Raw genomic sequence first — 27,232 nt, forward strand, 5'->3', positions numbered from 1 at the left:
GGGATACTGCCTGGATTGGAGAGTATGAGCGATAGCGAAACGTTGGACAAAATGTTGTTGTCGAGTAGCGCAGGCTGGGGTGAGACTGGATAGACGTTTACAAGATTACGAGAGGAAAAGATAGAGTGGACAGACGATATATTTTTCCTGGGGTGGGAGACCCCGCCGGTCACGTGATCACGTTTGTCCTTCCCATTTAACCACAGATGGGCAGCATCTGCGCGACTGTTTCCGAGGCCCCGCCCTCCGGATGATGTAACAATATATTCGCGCATGCTCACTGTCTCCGTGTGACCGTGTTTCCTTTCCGCTCAGCGCAGGAATGGATCGTCTGTGGGGTCGCTAAAGGATTATCGCCGAGAGCCGCGGGTCGGTATCACTGTCTGCGTCGGTGAGTATTGAGACCGATCCCGACCGGGGAGATCCGATGTTGGCCCTGAGGGCCGATTACTCATTTAGTACCCAGTCATCTGGGCTCGTCAGAAATGTGTCAGCTTCACTGGATCGGCATTGAACGATGCAAACCAGGAGCCCAGGCTGTTAGTTTCCGTAGAAATGAGAGTGGTGAATCTGTGGAATTCTCTGCCACGGAAACAGTTGAGGCCGCTTCATTGGCTATATTTAGGAGGAAGTTAGATACTGCCCTTGTGGCTAAAGGGATCAGGGGGTATGGAGAGAAAGCAGGTACAGGGTTCTGAGTTGGATGATCAGCCATGATCATACTGAATGGCGGTGCAGGCTCGAAGGGCCGAATGGCCTTCTGCACCTATTTCCTATTTTCTATGTTTCTAAATGAAATGGAAATCCTGCCAACGGGTCACGTGAGGCTGTGTGCCCCGATCTGCCCCGCCCTCCGCTGTATGACGTAAGATCACGTGGTGTGGGTGGACAGTCCCCGGATGGGCTGCCCCGTTGTTCAGAACAGTAGAAGTAGACCCGTGAGTTTGGTGTTCAAACTGTGTTTGGAAATCCCCCCTCACTGTCACTCGCTAGAAATCAGGCAGCATCTCAAGTTGCTGGAGATCTGCACTAACATCTGAAAAAGTTTGAGGTCATTCTGACGAACGTTATTAATTGAATTGTATAGTTTGTTCCTCCTCCCACAGCTGTTCCTCAGCTGCTGAGCGTTTCTGGTAATTCCGGTTTCTATTTATTACATTCACCCTGCAATGGCTTATATTTCCTGAAACGGACTTGTTTTAACCTGGAAATGGAAATGGCTCGTTCTGTGATAGTAGAATAGTAAAGAAAGCACAACTTTTCCCTGAAAATTATCCTGGTACCAATTTATCTGTTATTCCTGGAAATGTGTTCAGTACAGTTGTTGCCAACAAGGTTTACAAGAATAATCTCAGGAATGATCAGTGTTATGTATGAGGAGCATCTGATGGTTCTGGACCTGTGCTCAATGGAGTTCAGAGGGATGGTGGTGTGGTGGGGAGATGTACGGTTAAGTAAACGTACTGAATGCTGAAAAGCCTGGATACCGTGGACAAGGAGAGGATGTTTCCATCAGACGGAGAGTCTGTGATCTGACAGCACAGTCTCAGAATAAAGATGCTTCCTGTTAAAATTGAGTTGAGAAAATTATTTTGGCCAAAAGATGTCTGAAGTATGGCATTTGTTGCCGCAGAGGTTGGTTGAGCCTGCCATTTGGGTATATTTATGACAGATTAATATATTCCAGATTGCTAAGTAGCTACAGGGTTACAGGGGGAAGGCAGGAACATGGTGTTGGAATAAAAATCAGCCATGGTTGAGTGGTGGGGCAGACCAGATGAATCGAATCAACTAATTCTGTTCCTGTGTCTTATGTCTCACCATGACTGAATGATGGCTCTTGCTTATCCCATATCGTTTTGTGACATGTGAGGGACAATAAAAGATTGTTCACTGAGATCATTACTGTATATTACCCTTCAACATTTAAATTTCGGTGCGTTTTGTTCTTAGAACCATTAAGCAGAAATGTTTGGTGCTCTTTTTTATTGTTAATGTGCTTCATTATCTTTCAATTTAAAGTTAGATCCAGTGAGAGATTTATTGGAATTAAAATCCCCAACTGGAAGCAAACACGACCTAAGACGAGGGAACAGCAACAGATGAACCAGCCCAAGGACTGAGAGCATCAACTGGAGACTGAGGGAACCCATCTGACTCGGAGATTCCAGTGATTCAGTCAGGAGAAAGCTTGGTGAGTCTCATTTACTCAAACTCTGGTCCTTTAGACATTACATACCTGTACAAGGGAAGGTAGGGAATAGTTGGAGTGAGACTGAATGTGCCCAGAAGAACCAGTTATTCCTCTGTCAGACCCAGATGCAATCACTCCAGGTCTGGTGATGTGCTTCCAGCAGCCCAGCCCTTTAAAACCACTCCCATTCTGTGGAAATCACTGGATAAAGTCACTGAGACCCCGTATAAGTACAAACTCTTTATTCCAAGCACCCAGGGCTTACTCAGTTAGATGTTCAAACAGAAACAGTATATGACTGTTCCTGCCCAATCCACTAACTGACCAACAATTCCCCTTACACCACAGACTATCTGTACAGATACCCCCCCAAACAAGACAGGCTGGAGCCAAAGTTATTTACTACATGACAGCCCCTAAAGTCAACTTACAAAATAGTCATAATGGCTTACACACACAGAGAACAGACTGAAGCTGTCCTATCTCTACGCATGAGTGCACAAGGAGATAACCATCCTGAAACCATAGCTGGCTACCCTCAAGAAGAAATATGACTCAGCATGGCTTAGCACATCTGTTCATCATCAGCAGTTTCTGTCAGAAAACAGGCTGCTATTTTTTTAACAAGATGTTAACCCTTTTACATACTTTATCACTCCATCCTTTTGATTATTACATGATCAACAAAGCAGTAGTTTTTTTACAGAGAAAGCGATGAAGTACAGCATTGACATCAGTGGGTAAAAACAGCGTACAACAGTAATTATAACAAAGATATGTACAACTGTTAGGCCATGAAGCACCAGCATGCCCCACAAATTACAGAACTGGCCTTCAAAGAGCACCGTTTCGATCCTTCGGTGAACCCGTGTAATTCCTGCCCTACTTTCTTGATGCTGTCACTCTCCTGGGCATTGTGCTCGGAGGGGATGTAATGTTAGTAGACTCATCAGGGATATAGGTGCAGCATTCTGTGTCAATAATATCACAGGTTACCCCTTTCTCATCTAGGATAAAATCTAAAGTCATACGATGCTGTAGGACCATTTGCTGGATTGCAATCATTTCAGTGGATATTTCCGTTATTTGGGCCTGTGTTTCTGTCAGGGCCCCTGCAGTATTGTGGCCAGCTCCTCAAGTGCTGTAGCCAAATTAATTACCTCTCGTGAATTCCTGGCTACTCCATAGGAGAGAAAAGTGATCATCCAAAATTGCTCAGTCTCAGTTATTCCTCTCCACTGCTGGGCACCTGCAAGTATGGCCAGGATGCATGTTTCTCAGTACAGGAGGTTCCATTTGGTGGGGGCCTGAGATACAATCCCTCAAAACACTGACAGCCACAGTCACCTCTGACTGGACCACAGTTCCTGACCTCACTTCCCCGAGAAAGCCCAGGCTGAGAGTTTCTCTCTCTGGTTGAGCGGGACTACTGACACTGGAATCATAATTTGAGCATGCTGTGGAATTTCAGCACAAACCCAGCAGGCCCCCAGTTGTACTTGTTTGGCCTCGGTGTGACAGAGAGACAGAAAGGTGTTAATATGGGGGCCCCTGGATGCTGGGGTGAGCCCTCTCAGAGTCATAAACACGAACACCACGATTACATACCCGTAACAGTTTAAATGAACCAGCAGCAATAGGCCACACCCGGAGTCTGGTTTTGATGTTAACAGCACTACCTTTATTTGTATCTACATGTAATATAACAACTCATGCAAAACAATCAAAAGTTAAGTGTTATGAGTATACATATGTGTAAATATAACTCCCAAACCATTGAGCTCAGGGAATACCAAGCTTAGAGTCTTGAGATGGTGAGGTATGAAAGTTCAGTTCATCCATGGAATAAATGATGAGAGAGAGAGATATTTGTAATCCAGGGTGAGTGTCGAGAGAAGGCATTACATCGAATTCCACAAATTCCATGGTGGTAAGGCAGGATAACAATCACCGTAGGTGTTATCGGTCGTCGTTCCAAATCCACATATGAATAATCACCAAAAGTAGCTTATCACAGGGGTATCGTCTTCAGAGGGAACTTTCACCAAGGCAGGGTGAACACACAAGGTACTTCAATCCGTCAATCCAGATCCAACACACAAAGTATTACCAACAGTGATTTGCACAGAATATCCCTTCTCACAAGTGGTTACCACATAACACACCCAAATGCAGCTAAGGGTTAACAAAAGTAGCCATTGGATACTCCATCAAAATCCACATATGGATTGTAGGAATCATCACCAACAGGGATTTGTCACGGGTATGCTCTTCAAGTGAATCACCACCCCCAGGCAAGGGTGAGCACAAGTTGTCTTCACAGGATACTCCCAAACCAACAGATCAAACAGAGTGACAATCACACATTCGGTATACGCTGGATCAATAATCAACCCACCCTTGTGGGCATAGGAGAGTCCAAACATGACCTTTGACCTGTGTGTCGAACCTTCCATCTTCCTTTCTCTCCATCTGACTGTGTCTGTGACTGTCCTTGCTTAAATAAAACAAACTGCAAGCTATGTGAACACAAGCTGTGAGCAAGTGTAAACACGCTGCATAGTCAAATAGTTCCTCCCCTCACTCTCTCTTTGTAAGGATCAAACAGGAGCCGAGAAACCTGATGTTACTCAGGCACTTTCTCTTAAAATGACAGTCCACGGCTGGAAACCTAAGGTTTCATCAGTCCACTATCAACCAATACATTTCCCTTTAGTCTGAGAGAGTCCTTCTACTCAGTTCCTTCAGTCACACGTTTGCAGTCTGTTCGAAATATCCACGGAGATTGCCCCTTCAGTTTCACAGCCGTGGGAGTGGTCAGTAACACCTGATATGGTCCTCTTCACCGAGGTCCGAGTTTCCCTCGATCCCTGTTCTGATCAGGACAAAATTCCCAGGTTCTATGGTGGGATAGTCACTCCTCTCTGTGGGGTAGTTCTCTTCCTTGTGAGCCTGTTGTACCTGTGAATGTAATACTTGGAGAATTTTGGTTAGTTGGCATATATATTTCCCCATCTCTTCCCCGAGGGTATGCATATCCAATTTTGCTGGTAGATGTTCTGGGAGCAGTGGTACAGAAGGTCTTGGTGTCCAGGGTGTCCTCATGGGCCGACCAGAAATGGTTTCAACTGGTGACAAACCCGTTCTCCCCTGTGGGGTAACCCTCCTGTGGAATTTGGCTAGTGGTCAGACCTTCAACCAAGTGAGTCCAGTCTCCGCTGTTAGTTTGGCCAATTTACTCTTCAGAGTGCCATTGGCTCTTTCCACTATGCCAGTGGCCCGTGGGTTGTGTACACAGTGGAATTGTTGCTTGATAGCTAGTTTGTTACATACCCCTTCGTTTACTTTCGCCACAAAGTGTGGGCCGTTGTTAGAGCTCAGCATCTCTGGCAGGCCATACCTGGGAATAATTTCCCATAATAATACCTTCACAACAGTCATAGCAGTATTATTTGTAGTTGGAAAAGCTTCAATCCATCTACTAAACACATCTATAATAACTAAGCAGTATCTATAGCAATGTACTCTAGGCAATTCAATAAAATCAACTTGTAGACAGGAAAAAATTTCACCTGTCAAGGGAGTGGTACCTGGAGTACAAGATACAGATTACCAACCTTACCCAGGTGTGAACAATTATGTATATAATCAACCTATATTGGTAAAAACTGTGCAGGAACACTAACCTGTCCCGCTGGGGTGATCCAGAAACCTAGGTCGGGTCTTTCTGGCACCCCATCTGGGACCACAGCTTGTGCTTCTCCTCAGAGGCATCCTTCTGAAAAGTAAGTACCTCCTGCACGTCTGACAAACTCGTTCTGCTTAAGTCACGGAAAGTTGCTTGACGGGAACCCAAGGGGACGACAGCTACCGAGGGTTGTGCCGTACTTTTCGCTGTCTTATTCGCTAAAGCATTGTGTTTAGTAAACTGGACGGACATGCGGGTGTGGGCCGCACATTTAATAATAGCCAAAAGTCAAGGTAGCTGTAGAGCGGTGAGTAAGTTGTTTACTAATGGGGTGGCCAGAGGAAGTCAGGAATCCCCATGTTCCCACAGAGCCCCGTAGTCACGTACAATTCCAAATGCATAACGGGAGGCTGTGTAAATGTTCGCACTTTTGTCTGTTGCTAGGTTACAGGCACGAGTCAGAGCAAACAGCTCAGACTTCTGGGCAGAGGCAGCTGCTTCAAAGGAGACCTGTTCAATTACTTCACTCTCCGTTAATATCGCATAGCCAGAATATCCTTTTCCTTCTAGATCCAGAAAAGAGCTTTTGTCCTCATAAAACGTTACCCCGGGCTTGAGGGGGTATTCTGGAATGAATGGGAGAGTCTGTCCTTCATTCACGGTGATCCGGACAGGGGGGCAGTTGATGCGGCTGACTTCATGGCCTTAAATTGCCCAGAGATGGGATACAACGTCTTGGGTTCGGTCAATATTAAAAGTGTGTTTTCTTTCCAATATTTTTATTAATCTACATGTAAGAATACAGACTACAAGAAAAAAAAATCTATCAATACATTATACTAAATAGCCGACAAAGACTATTTACCCAATATTCATACATATATAACCATATAGCAATTACAGGCCGTCTCAGCCCTTCCATTCCGTGCTGAACGCTTACTCTCACCTAGTCCCACTGACCTGCACTCAGCCCATAACACTCCATTCCTCTCCTGTCCATATACATATCAAATATTTCTTTAAATGACAATATCAGCTTCTACCGGAAGCTCGTTCCACATAGCTACCACTCTCTGAGTAAAGAAATTCCCCCTCGTGTTACCCTTAAACTTGTGCCCCCTAACTCTCAACTCATGTCCTCTTTGTTTGAATCTCCCCTACTCTCAATGGAAAAAGTATCAACGTCAACTCTATCTATCCCCCTCATAATTTTAAATACATCTATCAAGTCCCCCCTCAACCTTCTACTCTCCAAAGAATAAAGACATAACTTATTTGACCTTTCCCTGTAACATAGGTGCTGAAACCCAGGTAACGTTCTAGTAAATCTTCTCTGTACTCTCTCTATTTTGTTGACATCTTTCCTATAATTTGGTGACCAGAACTGTACACAATATTCCAAATTCAGCCTTACCAATGCCTTGTACAATTTTAACATTACATCTCAACTCCTATACTCAATGCTCTGATTTATAAAGGCCAACATACCAAAAGCTTTCTTCACCACCCTATCCACATGAGATTACACCTTCAGAGATCTATGCACCATTATTCCTAGCTCACTCTGTTCTGCTGCATTCTTCAATGCCCTACCATTTACCATGTATGTCCTATTAGGATTATTCCTACCAAAATGTAGGACCTCACACTTATCAGCATTAAACTCCATCTGTCATCGTTCAGCCCACTCTTCTAACTGGCCTAAATCTCTCTGCAAACTTTGAAAACCTACTTCATTATCCAGAACGCCACCTACCTTAGTATCATCTGCATACTTACTAATCCAATTTACCACCCCATCATCCAGATCATTAATGTATATGACAAACAACAATGGACCCAGTACAGATACCTGAGGCACACAACTAGTCACCGGCCTCCAGCCTGACAAACAGTTATCCACCACTTCTCTCTGGCATCTCCCATCCAGCCACTGTTGAATCCATTTTACTACTTCAATATTAATACCAATGATTGAACCTTCCTAACTAACCTTCTGTGTGGAACCTTGTCAAAGGCCTTACTGAAGTCCATATAGACAACATCCACTGCTTTACCCTGGTTAACTTCCATCATAACCTCTTCAAAAAATTCAATAAGATTTGTCAAACATGACCTTCCACACACAAATCCATGTTGACTGTTCCAAATCAGACCCTGTCTATCCAGATAATTATATATGCCATCTCTAAGAATACTTTCCATTAATTTACCCACCACTGACGTCAAACTGACAGGCCTATAATTGCTAAGTTAGAACCCTTTTTAAACAATGGAACCACATGAGCAATACGCCAATCCTCTGGCACCATCCCCATTTCTAATGACATTTCAAATATTTCTGTCAGAGCCCCTGCTATTTCTACACTAACATCTCTCAAGGTCCTAGCGAATATCCTGTCAGAACCCGGAGATTTATCCACTTTCATATTCTTTAAAAGTGCCAGAACTTCCTCCTCTTTAATCGTCTTAGTTCCCATAGCTTCCCTACTTGTTTTCTTTACCTTACACAATTAAATATCCTTCTCCTTACTGAATACCGAAGAAAAGAAATTATTCAAAATCTTCCCCCATCTCTTTCGGCTCCACACATAGCTGTCCACTCTGATTCTCTAAGAGACCAATTTTCTTCCTCACTGTCCTTTTCCTATTAATATATCTGTAGAAACCCTTCAGATTTATTTTCACCTTACTTGCCAAATCAACCTCATATCTTCTTTGAGCTTTTCTAATTTCTTTCTTAAGATTCTTCTTACATTCTTTATATTCCTCGAGCACCTCATTTACTTCATGCTGCCTATATTTATTGTAGATATCGCTCTTTTTCCTAACCAAATTTCCAATATCCCTTGAAAACCATGGCTCTCTCAAACTTTTAACCTTTCCTTTCAACCCAACAGGAACATAAAGATTCTGTACCCTCTAAATTTCACCTTTAAATGACCTCCATTTCACTATTACATCCTTCCCATAAAACAAAGTCTCCCAATCCACTCCTTCTAAATCCTTTCGCTTTTCCTCAAAGTTAGCCTTTCTCCAATCAAAAATCTGAACCCTGGGTCTAGTCCTATCCTTCATAATTGTTTTGAAACTAATGGCATTGTGATCACTGGACCCAAAGTGCTCCCCAACACATACCTCCGTCACCTGACCTATCTCATTTCCTAACATAAGATCCAGCACTGCCCTTTCTCTAGTCGGTACCTCTATGTATTGCTGCAAAAAACTATCCTGCACACATTTTACAAACTCCGAACCATCCATCCCTTTTACAGTATGGGCTTCCCAGTCTATGTGTGGAAATTAAAATCTCTCACAATCACAACCCTGTGCTTACTACAAATATCTGCTATCTCCTTGCAAATTTACTCTTCCAATTCTCACTCCCCATTAGTTGGTCTATAATACACCCATATGAATGTTACTGCACCTTTCCCATTCCTCAATTCCACCCAAATAGTCTCCCTAGACGAACTCTCTAATCTATCCTGCCAGAGCACCGCTGTAATATTTTCTCTGACAAGTAACGCAACACCTCCCCCTCTCGCCCCTCCGATTCTATCACACCTGAAGCAATGAAATCCAGGAATATTAAGTTGCCAATCACACCGCTCCTGCAACCATGTTTCACTAATAGCGACAATGTCATATTTCCAGGTACCAATCCATGCTGTAAGCTCATCCACGTTTCTTACAATGCTCCTAGAATTAAAATAAATGCATTTAAGAAATTCTCCACCTGTTCCTCTCTGTTTATCTCTTAACAGCATAAAGAACTTTACTGTCTTTTTCTTCCTTCTCCCATACATCTGTTCCTACACTCTGGTTCCCCTTCCCCCCCGTATCTAGTTTAAATCCACTGGAGCCTCTCTAGCAAACCTACCTGCAAGAATATTTGTCCCCCTCCAGTTCAGATGTAAACTGTCCCGCTGGAACAGGTCCCACCTTCCCTGGAAAACTGCCCAATTATCTATAAATCTGAAGGCCTCCCTCCTGCACCATGTCTTCAGCCACGTGTTGATCTGCACTATCTTACTATTTCTAAACCCACCAGCTCGTGGCACTGGGAGCAATCCTGAGATTGCTATCCTGGAGGTCCTGTCCTTTAACTTGCCGCCAAGCTCCCTAAACTCACCTTTCAGGACCTCCTCACTCTTCCTACCAATGTCATTGGTTCCTACATGGACTATGACCTCTGGCTGCTCACCCTCCCTCTTGAGAATACTGAGAGCTCGATCCGAGATATCACAGACCCTGGCACCATGGAGGCAACAGACCATCTGTGATTCTCGATCTCTTCCACAGAACCTCCTATCTGCCCCCCTAACTATTGAATCCCCTATCACTACTGCTTTCCTCTTTTCCCTCCTTCCCGTCTGAGCTGAGGGTCCAGTCTCGATGCCAGAGACGCAACCACTGCAACTTGTCCCTGGTAGGTCGTCCCCACCAACAGTATATAACCATATAACAATCACAGCACGGAAACAGGCCAACTTGGCCCTCCTAGTCCGTGCCGAACCCTTAATCTCACCTAGTCCCACCTACCCGCACTCAGCCCATAACCCTCCACTCCTTTCCTGTCCATATACCTATCCAATTTTACCTTAAATGACACAACTGAACTGGCCTCTACTACTTCTACAGGAAGCTCATTCCACTCTTTGAGTAAAGAAATACCCCCTCGTGTTTCCCTTAAACTTCTGCCCCCTAACTCTCAAATCATGTCCTCTAGTTTGAATCTGCCCTACTCTCAATGGAAACAGCCTGTTCAGGTCAACTCTATCTATCCCTCTCAAAATTTTAAATACCTCGATCAAATCCCCCCTCAACCTTCTACGCTCCAATGAATAGAGACCGAACTTGTTCAACCTTTCTCTGTAACTTAATTGCTGAAACCCAGGTAACATCCTAGTAAATCGTCTCTGCACTCTCTCTAATTTATTGATATCTTTCCTATAATTCGGTGACCAGAACTGCACACAATATTCCAAATTTGGTCTTACCAATGCCTTGTACAACTTTAGCATTACATCCCAACTTCTGTACTCAATGCTTTGATTTATAAAGGCCAGCATTCCAAAAGCCCTCTTCACCACCCTATCTACATGAGACTCCACTTTCAGGGAACTATGCACAGTTATTCCTAGATCTCTCTGTTCCTCTGCATTCTTCAATGCCCTACCATTTACTCTGTATGTTCTATTTGGATTATTCCTGCCAAAATGTAGAACCTCACACTTCTCAGCATTAAACTCCATCTGCCAACGTTCAGCCCATTCTTCTAACCGGCATAAATCTCCCTGCAAGCTTTGAAAATCCACCTCATTATCCACAACACCTCCTACCTTAGTATCATCGGCATACTTACTAATCCAATTTATCACCCCATCATCCAGATCATTTATGTATATTACAAACAACATTGGGCCCAAAACAGATCCCTGAGGCACCGCGCTAGTCACCGGCCTCCATCCCGATAAACAATTATCCACCACTACTCTCTGGCATCTCCCATCTAGCCACTGTTGAATCCATTTTATTACTCCAGCATTAATACCTAACGACTGAACCTTCTTAACTAACCTTCCATGTGGAACTTTGTCAAAGGCTTTGCTGAAGTCCATATAGACTACATCCACTGCCTTACCCTCGTCAACATTCCTCGTAACTTCTTCAAAAACTTCAATAAGGTTTGTCAAACATGACCTTCCACGCACAAATCCATGCTGGCTACTTCTAATCAGATCCCTTCTATCCAGATAATTATAAATACTATCTCTAAGAATACTTTCCATTAAGTTACCCACCACTGATGTCAAACTGACAGGTCTATAATTGCTAGGCTTCCTTCTAGAACCCTTTTTAAACAATGGAACCACATGAGCAATACGCCAATCCTCCGGCACAATCCCCGTTTCTAATGACATATTAAAGATCTCCGTCAGAGCTCCTGCTATTTCTACACAAACTTCCCTCAAGGTCCTGGGGAATATCCTGTCAGGACCCGGAGATTTATCCACTTTTAAATTTCTTAAAAGCGCCAGTACCTCCACCTCTTTAATTGTCATAGGTTCCATAACTTCCTTACTTGTTTCCCACACCTTAGACAATTCAATATCCTTCTCCTTAGTGAATACCGAAGAGAAGAAATCATTCAAAATCTCTCCCATCTCCTTCGGTTCCACACATAGCTGACCACTCTGATTCTCTAAGGGGCCAATTTTATCCCTCACTATCCTCTTGCTTTTAATATAACTGTAGAAACCTTTCGGATTTACTTTCACCTTATTTGCCAAACCAACCTCGTATCTTCTTTTAGCTTTTCTAATCTCTTTCTTAAGATTCCTTTTACATTCTTTATATTCCTCGAGCAATTCCTTTACTCCATGCTGCCTATATCTATTGTAGACATCCCTCTTTTTCTGAACCAAATTTCTAATATCCCTTGAAAACCATGGTGCTCTCAAACCTTTAACCTTTCCTTTCATCCTAACAGGAACATAAAGATTCTGTACCCTCATAATTTCACCCTTAAATGACCTTCATTTCTCTATTACATCCTTCCCATAAAACAACTTGACCCAATCCACTCTCTCTAAATCCCTTCGCATCCCCTCAAAGTTAGCCTTTCTCCAATCAAAAATCTCAACTCTAGGTCTAGTCCTGTCCTTCTCCATAATTATATTGAAGCTAATGCTATTGTGATCACTGGACCCGAAGTGCTCCCCAACACATACATCTGTCAGCTGACCTATCGCATTCCCTAACAGGAGATCCAACACTGCCCCATCTCTAGTCGGTACTTCTATGTATTGTTGCAAAAAACTATACTGCACACATTTCACAAACTCTAAACCATCCAGCCCTTTTACAGAATGAGCTTCCCAGTCTACGTGTGGAAAATTAAAATCTCCCACAATCACCACCTTGTGTTTACTACAAATATCTGCTATCTCCTTACACATTTGCTCTTCCAACTCACGCGCCCCATTAGGTGGCCTATAATACACTCCTATCAGTGTTACTACACCTTTCCCATTCTTCAATTCCACCCAAATGGCCTCCCTAGAGGAGCTCTCTAATCTATCCTTCCAAAGCACCGCCATAAGATTTTCTCGGACAAGCAATGCAACACCTCCTCCTCTGACCCCTCCTACTCTATCACACCTGAAGCAACTAAATCCAGGAATATTTAGTTGCCAAACACACCCTTCCTGCAACCATGTTTCACTAATAGCTACAACATCATAATTCCAGGTATCAATCCACGCTTTAAGCTCATCCACCTTTCTTACAATGCTCCTAGCATTAAAATAGATACATTTAAGATACTCTCCATCTCCTCCTCTCTTTCCATCCCTAACAATGCATTCAAATTTATTATCCTTTTCTTTCTTCTCCCCTACATCTTCGGGCTGAGCGCATCCCTTCTCCATCACCTGCCTTTCCTCCCTCACACACTGTCTATTTACTTGCTCCACTGGTGAACTAACCTCCTCTCCCATAGTCTCCTCAAATAGTCTCCCGCCCCCCCATCTTACTAGTTTAAAGTCCGCCCTGTTGCCCTAGCAAACCTCCCCGCTAGGATATTGGTCCCCCCACGATTCAAGTGTAACCCGTCCTTCTTGAACAGGTCACTGCTGCCCCAGAAGAGGTCCCAATGATCCAGAAACTTGAATCCCTGCCCCCTGCTCCAATCCCACAGCCACGCATTCATCCTCCACCAAATTCTATTCCTACTCTCACTGTCGCGTGGTACAGGCAGTAATCCCAAGATTACTACCTTTGCGGTCCTTCTTCTTAACTGCCTTCCTAACTCCCTATACTCTCGTTTCAGGACCTCTTCCCCTTTCCTTCCTATGTCATTGGAACCTACATGTACCACGACCTCTGGCTCTTCACCCTCCCACTTCAGGATATCTTGGACGCGATCAGAAACGTCCCGAACCCTGGCACCAGGGAGGCAAATTACCATCCGGGACTCCCGGTCACCTCCACAGAAACGTTCTAACCCTACCCTTCTGAGCTACAGGGCCGTCCTCTGTGCCGGAGGCTCGGCCACTGTCACTCCCACCAGGTAGGCTGTCCCCCCCAACAGTACTCAAACATGAGTACTTATTGTCAAGGGGTACAAGTATTCAAAATGGTATACTTATTGTTGATGGGAACAGCCACAGGGGTGTTCCTGTCTATTTCCCTGAAACTCCTGTCTATTTCTGCCTCTGCCTCCTGAATGATCCGAAGTTCATCAAGCTCCAGTTCCCTCACACAGTTTGTCAGGAGCTGCAGCTGGATGCAACTTTTGCAGGTGTAGTCATCAGGGACAGCTGTGCTCGCCCTGACTTCCCACATACTGCAAACAGAGCACTCAGCTACCCGAACTGATGCCTCCATTAACTACCCCTAAACTAATTAGATTAATTAAAGGAGCTTACCCAGCCTTACTTCACCTGGAGTGAAGCTTGTACTCAGCCTCTGCTCGCTATTTAAATTCTCCCACTGACTTACACGTGCTTGCGCAGTTGTGCCCTGTTCAAACCTCGCCTCTGCCTGTTCTCGCCGAAGCCTGATTGAGCTGATTTGACCCATTCTGTCTCAGCCCTCTCCAACGATGGCCGCTGTATATGGCGGTCTTTCTTTTTAAACCTTTGGAGCGCTACGTCACGCGCCTGCGCAGTCTGGCCTCTTTGCCTGTAGGGCTGCTCCTGGCCCACTCGTATCACTCGACTGCAATTGACCCCTGTTCTCTATGTAATTTACATAAAGCCTCCTGCCCACTTAATAAATTTACCCGGCTGGTACCTCCTGCTCAATTGATAAATTTACCCGTCACCACCACCTGCCCACTTAGTAAAATTTTGGCTACCTTATACGAGTCTCCTGACGGATGCCTTCCCAGTCCTGTCAAGGATATGCGATCTGCCTTGGGCGAGAGACCGTACCTTCAAAGGAACTAACGGAGAGTGACAATAGGTCAGGTACCTATTGGGTGCCCAGTCGGTCTCCGTATTCCCCAGAGTGGTCCAGCCGCTTACTCAGCCCATCTGCTTGGTACGCCCGACATTGGGATCCTGTTCGAGACGCCAAATGTTAAAGTTGAATCTGAATAAAACTCGGGAGACCAGCTTCTTAACGTCTCCACAGTTTATTGTGTATTCTGCAGGAGAATGAGACCCAGTTGTCAAAGGGAAGGCACGTAAGCACTGCCACCATCTGACAAGTGGACTGACTCAGTTAGGTTACAGCCATCTATTTATACATAGTAAGCCCCATACATTACTCTTGCAAGATGTTGTTTCAACTGGTATGCCCACCAAGTCTGTTGGTGCTAAACTTAATTACTTAGATAAGAGAGTTCACTAAATCAAAGTTTTAATTACAGATGGATGTACTGTCCTGTCCTTATCAGTTATTCCCTTTGCAGGGTCCTGACTTAATTACAGACAGAGTTCATTCCTGTCCTTATCGGCAAGTCCTTCTTCCTTTACTCAAATGAGGGTACAATGTATGATGTTACCAGCTCTCAGTGTGTGTCTCTGCAAGCCGCAGAGAACTGGTAATGAGCCTGTCTTAGCTACCTGCTGAAGACAGAGTTTACTCCAGTACAAAAATTCCTAATCAGTCCCGATTGTTCTTTTAGCCAGAGGTTACATAGGTTCAAAATGATTTTTTTTATATACCCTCAATTCGTCTGGAGGGTTCAGGGGAAATATTTATGTCCAATATAGAAACTGGTGTTACCTGTGTGTATTGTGGTGATGCAAAAGTTGCTGAAGTGTTTTTACAAGTGAGAAGAAGTGGAGTGATACTTGGAAATCTGACATTTTAAAGCATAATTTGGCAAGCAAAACACCCATGGACAATGTGCAAAAGCTCTGGTGGGAAAATCCTTCATTACCCTTTACAAGCGTGCTGCATGGTTTGTGTGAGAGTGCAGATGAACTCTATCAAACCTAGAGGTGATCAATGTTCTTATCGACAATGATTTGTTAGCCATTAAAATGAAAACCACTCTACAGAAAATTTACTGTGCACATGTCACTGGGTAAAATACATGCACAGTACAAGATTTATGTATACACTGGTCATTACAAATTAGAGGGGAGATTGGTGGGAAGGTGGGGAGATCTCGTGGCCTTGATGCCCTCATGTACAAGATGTGCATCCAGCTGCAGTTTGTAACCCTGCACTGTAAGGAGTTGGAACTGGAAATGGATGAATTCCAGATCATCCAGGAGTTGGAGGGGCTGATAGATATGACATGAAGAGAGGTGAATTACACCCAAGGTGCAGGACACCGGAAACAGGTTGAGAGTCAGGAAGGGGAATGAGGTTAAATAGCGATCACAGAGTACTCTTGTTGCTGACCCGCACAACAGATGGACTACTATAGAAATTGTTGGGGGGGGGGGGAATATCTGGTAGAGTAAAGTCAAATGGGTAATAGGGGTTTTGTTAGTTGGAGGAACAGAACAAGAGGTAGGGCTTGCTAATACTAGTATGGGGGGAGGAGGTGATGTGGTTAAAATAAGTTGTAGGGGAGATGGGAGCCATAATGACAGAATGGATAGTGGAGAGGGTGAATTGAATTAAATTGACTTTATTACATATATTCTTCATATACATGAGGAGTTGAAAACTGTACGTACATCCCTGTCTAAGTGTGCAATCTGTAATTTATAATAAATAGTTTGTACATAGGACAGACAATAAAACATAGAAATGCAATTGTATCAGCATGAATGAATCAGTCTGATTGGCCTAGCAGAAGATGTTGTCCCGGAGGCGATTGGTCCTTGTGATGTGGGACCATTTCCTGAATGGCAGCAGCAGGAGCAGTGTGTGGTTCTGGTGAATTGGGTCCCCAATATCGTCTGGGCCCTTTCTACACACGTATCTCTGTAAATGCCCTGAATAGTGGGAAGTTCACTCTCTGCAGGATCCGGTGTTTAAAGGAAGTACAACTACCAAACCAGGCAGTGATGCAGCCAGTCAGGATTCTCTCAATTGTCTCCCTGTAGAAAGTTCTTAGGATTTCAGATCTCAGATGGAGTCAGCAATCAAATGGTTGAGCATGGTGCGATGAATGTGCTGAGCTGTGTATATCACAATGCAAGAAGCATTGTAGGAAATCCAGATGAGCTCAGGACGGAATTATGATATTGTAGCCATTACTGGGACTTGGTTGCACCCAACAGTCTGAGGGATTTAGAGGAACAAATTTATAGAGAGATCGCTGACCATTGCAAGAAACAAAAGGTTGATTCAGTCAATGATTTTAACTTTCCATATATTGACTGCGACTCTCAAACTGTAAAAGGACTAGATGGGGTAGAGTTTGTCAAATGTGCCCTTAATCAGTACGTAGAATTCCCGACATAGAGGTGTGCAATAAGCTGTTAGGAAATGAGCTAGGGCTGGTGACAGAAATCAGTGATCATAATGCCATGAGATTCAAAGTAAATATCGAAAAAGAGAGGTCTGGTCCATGGGTTGAGATTCTAAATTAGAGAAAGTTCAATGTTGATGGTATCAGAAAGGACCTGCTAAGTGTGGTTTGGGACAAGCTGTATTCTGGCAAAGGAATACTTGATAAGCAGGAAGCCTTCAGAAGTGAAATTTTGAGGGTGTCCTGTTTGTATGTGCCTGCCAAAATAAAAGTTGAAAGGTAATTGGTGCAGGGAACCTTGGTTTTCAAGAGATATTGAGGCCCCAGATATTTTGTTCCTTTAAATGCCTCAGACTGTTGGGTGCTACCAAGACTCATTAATGACTACAATATCACCATTCCACACCCTGAGCTCAGCTGACTTTTTTAATCATCTTCTGCTGGTTTCTAAAAGCTTCACAATAATTTTTGCTCTTCTGTTTGCACTCCCTTTGGCTTTTACGTTGGCTTTGGTTTCTCATTTCTGCCACGGTTGTGTCCTCCTGCCTTTCCAATACTTCCACTTCTTTGGGATGTATCGATCACTCAGCTCCCGAATTGCTCCCAGAAACTCCAGCCATTGCTGCTTTGTGGTAATTCCTACCTTTTCCCTTCCAATCAAGTTTGACCAGCTTCTTTGTCATAGAAACATGGAGAGGTTCAGTTTGTAAACAGGCTACTTTTAAGCTGTAAAATGCAACTACCGGCACCAGGACATCAGCCTCCATACCCAGGCTCCCATCCAAACTTCCTTTAAATGGTGAAACCGAGCTCATTCCCGCACTCTCACGACCATTTCAGTAAAGAGCTTTTCCAAATGCTCCCGTTGAATTTTCACCTTCCCCACTTAACCATGATCTCAGGTTGTAGTCCCACCCAACCTCAGTGGAAATAGCTGTTGTCATTTACCGTATCTATGCCTTCATAATTTTGTATACTTCCAACAAATCCTGAAAGCAATGTATAATCTCCTTGTTTATGTTTGGAGCCTGTTTTTGGTCTAGAAGATGATGAGGGGCATTGAAGGTGTGGATAGCCAGAAGTGTTTTCCCAAGGGTGAAATGGATAACACGAGGGGGCATAGTTTTAAGGTGCTTGGAAATAGATACCGAGGGGATGTCAGGGTAAGTTTTTTTCCACAGAAAGTGGTGGGTGCGTGGAATGCACTGTCGGCTATTTGTGTGAGAGTGTTTCAGTTACTGTGGGGCCAGGAACCCATGCGGCTCAGTGGAAACACGGAGTAATACCAATGGAGAGAGTCAGACTGAGCCAGGTCACAGATTGGAGATGGCAGAAATGCCCCATTCTTATAGAGACAGGAAGAGCATCAGAGAGTCTGGTCATTCCAGTTACCAGCACTGTGCCCAGTTAGAAGATGATTTCTATCTCCAACTTGGGCTTAACTTCACTGTAACAGTGTTATGCCAGATCACACCTTGAGAACTCAAGGGATCTCATCTGAAATGTTGTCCTGCACCCACTGATGGATTTTGTAAATCTTTTTACAGGTTAAAAATGAAAAGGAATTTATCTGTGGGAATCTCGAATAGGACACGCCAGTTTTGCTGTCTCTGTCCAGATATTTAAGAAGTGGAGCAAGGGATTCACTCGATCATCCTTCCTGCTCAGACTGTGGGGAGGGATTCACTCCATCATCTGACTGACCGGTACGCCTGTCATTTTACACAGGAGGGATCCCATTCACCTGCTCAGACAGTCGGAATGGATTCACTCGGTTATCTCACTTGGAGGTACATCAGAGAGTTCATTAGGTGAAGGTGCCTCAGCAAGTTCACATTGCACAAGGGCATTCACCTGTTCTGTGGGTGAGAAGGGATTCAGTCGGTCATCCCACCTGTGGACACACCAGTCAGTTCACACTGGGCAGAGGCTGCTGAATTTCTGGGGAAGGATTCACTCGGTCATCTGACCTAATGGCTCAGCAGCGAGTTCACACCGGTGTGCGGCCATTCACCTGCTCGGACTGTGGGAAGGGATTCATGTCCTCATCTCAACTAAAGATACATCAGAGAGTTCACACTGGGGAGAAGCCATTCACCTGCTCAGACTGTGGGAAGGGATTCACACAGTCATCTCAACTGATGGTACATCAGAGAGTTCACACTGGGGAGAGGCCATTCACCTGCTCGGACTGTGGGAAGGGATTCACACGATTATCTCATTTGGAGGTACATCAGAGAATTCACACAGGGGAGAGGCCGTTCACCTGCTCGGACTGTGGGAAGAGATTCAGTCAGTTATCCCACATACAAGCACACCGGTCAGTTCACACTGGGGAGAGGCCATTCACCTGCTTAGAATGTGGGAAAGGATTCAGTCAGTCTTCCCAACTACAGAGACACCAGTCAGTCCACACTGGGGAGAAGCCGTTCACCTGCTCAGTCTGTGGAAAGGGATTCACTTTGTCATCTGAACTGATGTTACACCAGCGAGTTCACACTGGGGAGAGGCCATTCACCTGCTCAGACTGTGGGAAGAGATTCCTTCGACCAGCCCAACTGAAGGTACATCAGCGAGTTCACACTGGGGAGAGGCCATTCACCTGCTCAGACTGTGGGAAGGGATTCCCTCGGTCAGCCCAACTGAAGGTACATCAGCAAGTTCACACTGGGGAGAGGCCGTTCACCTGCTCGGACTGTGGGAAGAGATTCAGTCAGTTATCCCACATGCAAGCACACCGATCAGTTCACACTGGGGAGAGGCCATTCACCTGCTCAGATTGTGGGAAAGGATTCACTCAGTCGTCCGACCTCCTGGCACACAAGTCAGTTCATACTGGAGAGAGTCCATTCACCTGCTCGGACTGTGGGAAGGGATTCACTTGTTCATCCCAACTGAAGGTACATCAGAGAGTTCACACTGGGGAGAGGCCGTTCACCTGCTCAGTCTGTGGAAACGGATTCACTTGCTCATCCCAACTGAAGGTACATCAGAGAGTTCACACTGGGGAGAGGCCGTTCACCTGCTCAGTCTGTGGGAAGGGGTTCACTCGGTCATCTGTACTAAAGGTACATCAACGAGTTCACACTGGGGAGAGGCCGTTCACCTGCTCAGACTGTGGGAAGGGATTCACTTGCTCATCCCAACTGAAGGTACATCAACGAGTTCACACTGGGGAGAGGCCGTTCACCTGCTCGGACTGTGGGAAGAGATTCACTCAGTTATCCCACATGCAAGCACACAGGTCAGTTCACACTGGGGAGAGGCGATTCACCTGCTCAGAATGTGGGAAAGGATTCACTCAGTCATCTGACCTCCTGGCACACAAGTCAGTTCATACTGGGGAGTGTCCATTCACCTGCTCGGACTGTGGGAAGGGATTCACTTGTTCATTCCAACTGAAGGTACATCAGAGAGTTCACACTGGGGAGAGGCCGTTCACCTGCTCAGTCTGTGGGAAGGGATTCACTTGCTCATCCCACCTAAAGAAACACCAGCGAGTTCACACTGGGGAGAGGCCGTTCACCTGCTCAGACTGCGGGAAGAGATTCACTCAGTCATCTCACCTGCAAGCACACCGATCAGTTCATAGTGGGAAGCGGCCGTTCACCTGCTCATTGTGTGGGAAGGGATTCAATCGGTCATCCACCCTACAAGCACACCAGTCAGTTCACAGTGGGGAGCGGCCGTTCACCTGTTCAGACTGTGGGAATAGGTTCACTTGCTCATCTCATCTGAAGGTACATCAGCGAGTTCACACTGGAGAGAGGCCATTCACCTGCTCAGACTGTGGGAAGAGATTCACTCAGTCATCCCACCTAAAGAAACACCAGCGAGTTCACACTGGCTAGAGGCCATTCACCTGCAGTAAATGTGGGAAGCGATTCCCTCAGTCATCTAACCTTATGTAACTCCCGCTTAAGCTGACAGTGTATTATTGGAGGTGATAGCCCCGCAGCCCGGCCAGACTTAAGAAATCTCATTTGAGTGGATGCTGCGTGATGTGCCCCCGTTACGGATCAGTACCCCGAAATGAAAAACGGTACAGAATGTGTGATCAAACGATTGAGCTTTATAATTCTTACTTTGACTATAGGGTTAGTGAAGAAAACAAAAAATAGAAAAATAGCTCACTCTCTCTAGTCGCGTCTTCTCATCTCTCCCCGGCTAAAGACCACGAAAATCTCTCCTCCAGACTCACAAGAAAGAACAACATTTCTGTCATTGGATAGCCCCCATTCCAAAACCCTGTTCTTTTGATCGGGACAAGAAGTGCAGCATCAGAGCTAAACCCTGAAGGAAGGCAGTTTTTATAAAAAACGTTCTTCAGTACAAGAAGGGTGAGACTGCACAGGCCCGTGTGACGTAGACAGGACAGTGTGGAGAGTTTAAAAAGAAGACCACCCTATACAGCAGGCAGAGGTCGGAGTGGGCAGCAGAGTGCAGGGCTTTGGCTCAACGGGTTTAGGCGGTAATGGGAAGAGGCGAGTGCAAGGCATCGACTCTCTTTTTACCCCTTGACAAAACGGCCTGGACAGACGAAGGAATAGCAGGGCTCACACAGCTAACAGTATGTGCTAACGGTTTGAAAAGTTCATGTGTTTGGCGAGGTAAGTGGGTGGGTAGACTTATTTTTCATTATTTCAATTTTGTAGAATTAAGTAGCATGTCTGCAGGATTAGTGCTTTGTTCGGGGTGTCAGAAGTGGGAATCCTGGGAGACCTGCAGCCTCGCTGATGGCCACGTCTGCGCCAGGTGCACCGAGATGCAGCTCCTCAGAGACCGTGTTAGGGAACTGGAGCTGCAGCTTGATGACCTACTGCTTATTAGGGAATGCGAAGAGGTGATAGACAGGAGCTACAGGTAGGTAGTGATTACTGGGTTACAGGGGTCAGAAAACTGTGTGACTGTCAGGAGAGGGAAGGGAAAATAGTGGAGAGCACCCCTGTGACTGTCCCCCTCAGGAACAAATATATCATTTTAGACGCTGTTGAGGGGGATGACCTGACAGGGGAAGGCCACGGTGACCGGGACTCTGGCACTGTTGTGCAGGACAGAAGGAGGGAGAAGAGGATTGTGGTAGTCATAGGGGATTCCATAGTGAGGGGAATGGACAGGAGATTCTGTAACCATGATAGAGATACCTGCATGGTGGGTTGCCTCCCAGGTACCAGGGTCCGGGATGTCTCGGATAGGGTCCAGAATATTCTGAAGGGAGAGGTCGAGCAGCCAGCTGTCTTGGTACATGTTGGTACCAATCACATAGATAGGAAAAGGGAGGAGGTCCTGAAGAGAGATTTCTGGGAATTAGGAAGGAAGCTGATAAGCAGGACCTCCGGGGTAGTAATCTCAGGATTGCTACCTGGGCCATGTGCTAGCGAGGGCAAGAATAGTAGGATCAGGCAGATGAATGTGTGGCTGAGAGACTGGTGCAGGGGGCAGGGTTTCAGATTCTTGGATCATTGGGATCTCCTCTGGGGGAAGTATGACCTGTTGAAAAAGGACGGGTTACACCTGAACCCAAAGGGGACCAATATCCTGGCAGGAGAGTTTAATAGAGTTGTTACGGAGGGTTTAAACTAATTTGGCAGGGGGATGGGAACCAGAATAATAGAGCAGAGGAGAGGCAAAACAGAAATATATCTAAGGTAGTGAGTAGTAAGGATGTCAGGAAGGACAGGCAGATAATGGGGCAAATTTCCAGCCAGTGGGATGAGTTGCAGTGAAGTAAAAGCAAAAAGTACCAAATACTGGACTTAAGGTGTTTTTTAAATGCGCACAGCATTAGGAATAAGGTGGATGATCTTGTCGTACAGCTACAGATTGGCACGTATGATATTGTGGCTATCACTGAGATGTGGCTAAAGGATGCATGTTTCTGGGAGCTGTATGTCCAAGGATACATGGTGTATTGGAAGGATAGGCAGGTAGGCAGAGGGGGTGGCGTGGCTTTATTGATATTAAATCATTAGAGTTGACATAGGATCGGAAGATGCAGAATCTTTATGGGTTGAGTTAAGAAATCGCAGGGGTAAATGGACCCTGATGGCAGTTATCTAAAGGCCTCCTAACAGCTGCAGTGATGTGGACTACAAATTACAACAGGAAATAGAAAAGGCTTGCCAGAAGGGCAGTGTTATAATTGTAGGGGATTTTAACATGCAAGTGGATTGGGAAAATCAGGTTGGCACTGGATCTCAAGAGATAGAATTTGTAGAATGTCTAGAAGATAGCTTTTTAGAACAGCTTGTTGTTGAGCCCACTAGGGGATCAGCTGTACTGTGTTGGGTATTGTGTAATGAACCAGAGGTGATTAGAGAGATTGAGGTGAAGGAACCCTTAGGAGTCAGTGATCATAACAAGATTGAGTTCACTTTGAAATTTGAGAAAGAGAAGCCAAAATCTAATGTGGAGGAAGGGAAGCGGCATGAGAGAGGAACTGGCCAAAGTTGACTGGAAAGGGACACCAGTGGGAAGGACGGCGGAGCAGCAATGGCTGGAGTTTATACGGGAGGTGAGGAAGGTGCAAGACAGATATATTCCAAAAAAGAAGAAATTTTCGAATGGAAAAATGATGCAACCATGGTTGACAAAAGAAGTAAAAGCCAAAATAAAAGGAAAGGAGAGGGCAATTAAGGAAGGAAAAATTAGTGGGAAGACAGAGGATTGGGAAGTTTTTAAAAGCTTACAAAAGGAAACTAAGATGGTCATTAAGAGGGAAAAGATAAATTATGAAAGGATGCTAGCAAATAATATCAAAGAGGATACTAAAAGCTTTTTCAAGTATATTAGGAGTAAAAGACAGGTGAGAGTAGACATAGGACTGATAGAAAATGATGCTGGAGAAATTGTAATGGGAGCTAAGGACATGGTGGAGGAACTGAACGAGTATTTTGCATCAGACTTCACTGAGAAATACATCAGCTGTATACCGGGCACTCAAGGGTGTCAGGAAAGAGAAATATGCGTAATCACAATTACGACAGAGAAAGTACTCAGGAAGCTGAATATTCTAAGGGTAGATAAATCTCCTGGACCAGATGGAATGCATCCTTGTGTTCTGAAGGAAGTAGCTGTGGAGATTGCGGAGGCATTAGCAATGATCTTTCAAAAGTCAAGAGATTCTGCCCTAGTTCCGGAGGACTGGAAGATTGCAAATGTCACTCCGCTGTTTAAGAAGGAAATTATATGCAAGGAAGCATAAAGGAAATTATAGACCTGTTAGCTTGACATCAGAGGTTGGGAAGTTGTTGGAGTCGATTGTCAAGGATGAGTTTACGGAGTACCTGGAGGCTTATGACAAGATAGGCAGAACTGAGCAGAGTTTCCTTAAAGGAAAATCCTGCCTGACAAACCTAGTGCAGTTTTTTGAGGAAATTACAAGTAGGCTAGGCAAGGGAGATGCAGTGGATGTTGTGTATTTGGATTTTCAGAAGGCCTTTGACAAGGTACCACATATGAGGTTGCTAAACAAGATAAGAGCCCATGTAATTACAGGAAAGTTACATATGTGGATAGAGCATTGGTTGATTGGCAGGAAACAGACAGTGGGAATAAGGAGATCCCATTCTGGTTGGCTACCGGTTACCAGTGGTGTTCCACCAGGGTCCGTGTTGGGGCTGCTTCTTTTTGCATTGTATATCAACGATTTGGATTATGGAATAGATGGCTTTGTGGCTAAGTTTGCTGATGATACAAAGATAGGTGGAGGGGCCAGTAGTGCGGAGGAAACATAGTCTGCAGAGAAACTTGGACAGATTGGCAGAATGGGCAAAAGAGTGGCAGATGAAATACAATGTCAGAAAGTGTATGGTCATGCACTTTGGTAGAAGAAATAAACGGGCAGACTATTATTTAAATAGGGAGAGAATTCAAAGTTCTGAGATGCAACGGGACTTGGGAGGCCTCCTGCAGGATCCCCAGGTGAACCTCCTTCTTGAATCAGTGGTGAAGGCGTCGAATGCAATGTTGGGATTCATTTCTAGAGGAATAGAGTATAGGCGGAGCAGACTCGATGGGCCGAATGAGCAACTTCTGCTGCTCTTTCTTATTGTCTTATCTCTAGTCATAACCTAAGCGTTGCTACAGAGAAACCATTAGCTCAGCAGTGAAACCTTACAGAGAGGCCATTACATTAGCAGTGAATCCTTACGGCATGTTACACTTGTGACATATTAACAGGTTCACACTGTGAGAAAATTTCAATAAGCTGCACACTATATATTTGTCGACCACCATTGCTGAATGCAAACTTGAAAGTGACTGTCGGTGCTGAACTCTGCAATTATTGCTGCTGCTCACCACACCCAGTTCTGCACCCTGATCACTGGGCATGGGAGGAGTTTCTTCTGCTGCACATTCACCTTTAATGGGACTAGAGTTTAATATTCTAAATCTGAGACAAATAAATCAGTTGTGTTTCAAACTCTGTCTCTGGTACTTAAGTGGATCAGGGTTGAATTTATGGTGCCTTAATGAAGTTATGGTGGTCGTTCATGAGTTTGTATTTTAAAGCAAGATTTTGGTGAATGATATTTACCGCTTGATTGTACCTGCATAAGAAATCAGATTGAATTGAACTGCTGCAGGATCCTGGAATGTGTTGGGTTGTGGCTGGATTCTCATGGCATTGTCTGCATTTATTACCTTGTTTGTTTGTTTTGTATGTATTTTTGTTTTGTTTTTCTTTTTGTTGACCACATGGTCCTGTATTTCTGCAAGGAACCCCTCTGTTTCTGCGAAGTCGTCTCCAACTTTCATTCAGGTGCTTGATGCTTACTTGTGAACATCTCGTCTGCTCAGATCGTTGGGATGTCTCCCATGGAGGGTCACACTCATTCCACTGGCTAATGTTTTCTTCCATAGTGATGATTCATTTTTCTGAGTTGGTCTCATTTAAGTTTTCTTCTCTGTATTTCTTATCACGATTGCATATGCATGCATGGAGTGCTGTATCCTGTTCATTTTTGATGAAAATATATACTTAGAAGTTTTATCTGACTGTTGTGTGATTTTTTTCATGTGTGTTATTTTTAATCTTCCTTCTGTCCATGTACTGTTAATCTAAGAGGGTTTGAGTGTAAGTAGTCTTTTCTAGTTCTTATTTATTGTCGTAAATTTCACTGATTGAAATAGGACCAAGATATTTTTATAAAGAAAGTCAATGACTGTATTGATGAAAGTGTTTATTGCCTTTGTTGTATTTCTTAACTATTCAGCTCTGTTTGGCAGGTTTTTTTTTAAAAAGCCTTGAACTAAATTTTGTCAAAGGTTTTCGCTTTACTTTCTATTTTCTTTGCTTGTTGATATTCCAGATACGTGAGTATCAAGAGTCCCGATGAAGGGTCTTGGCCCTTCCATAGTTGCTGCCTAACATGTTGAGCATCTTCAGCACTTTGTGTGTAGTTCTCTAGATTTCTACCATCTGCAGGTCCTCTTGTTTCTTGAAAGAACAGGCAAAGAACAAGCTGGTTGTGAGGTTGTGTGGCTCTGTTGGTAAAATATTAAATAAAATCATTAGAAAGAAGTGGCATAGGGCTGGTAGGTGTAGAATCTGTGGGTAGAATTAAGGAACAGCAAATGTAAAGAAAATTCCCTGACAGGAATTTCCAAACAGTAGTAAGTATGTGGTCCACAAATTACAATGGGAGATAGAAAATGCATGCCAAAAGGGCAATGTTTCAATAGTCATGGAGGGTTGTCATGCAGGTGATTAGGAAAATTAGAATGGTGTTGGTCTCGAGGAGGAATTCCTAGAATGCCCACAGGATGCTGTTTTAGAACAGCTCGTGGTTGAGCCCACTTGGGGATCAGATATTCTGGATTGGGTATTGTAATGAACCGGAATTAATTAGGTCACTTAAGTTCAAAGAACCCTTATGGACAAGTGATCTTAATATGATCAAATTCAACCTGATGTTAGAGAAGGAGAAACTATGGTCAGATGTGGAATAAAAAGAAT

General features: G+C 44.5%; 1 protein-coding gene across 1 annotated transcript; it reads left to right on the forward strand.

Moving 5' to 3' along the window:
- Positions 1–275: 275 nt before the first annotated feature.
- Positions 276–26,264, forward strand: LOC132394076 (gastrula zinc finger protein XlCGF57.1-like). Its single transcript, XM_059969785.1, has 3 exons — positions 276–391; positions 2,023–2,194; positions 18,819–26,264. Exon 3 carries the CDS (start codon positions 19,245–19,247, stop codon positions 21,120–21,122), a length of 1,878 nt encoding a protein of 625 aa, XP_059825768.1. The 5' UTR covers positions 276–391; positions 2,023–2,194; positions 18,819–19,244; the 3' UTR covers positions 21,123–26,264.
- The last annotated feature ends 968 nt before the right edge of the window (positions 26,265–27,232 follow it).

The sequence above is a fragment of the Hypanus sabinus genome, chromosome 1, assembly GCF_030144855.1.
Source record: "Hypanus sabinus isolate sHypSab1 chromosome 1, sHypSab1.hap1, whole genome shotgun sequence".
Classification (NCBI taxonomy): Eukaryota; Metazoa; Chordata; class Chondrichthyes; order Myliobatiformes; family Dasyatidae; genus Hypanus; species Hypanus sabinus.

Excerpts from the sequence above, each read along its gene's own strand:
- LOC132394076 (XM_059969785.1), top strand. The coding sequence starts at position 19,245 with ATGGCTCAGCAGCGAGTTCACACCGGTGTGCGGCCATTCACCTGCTCG.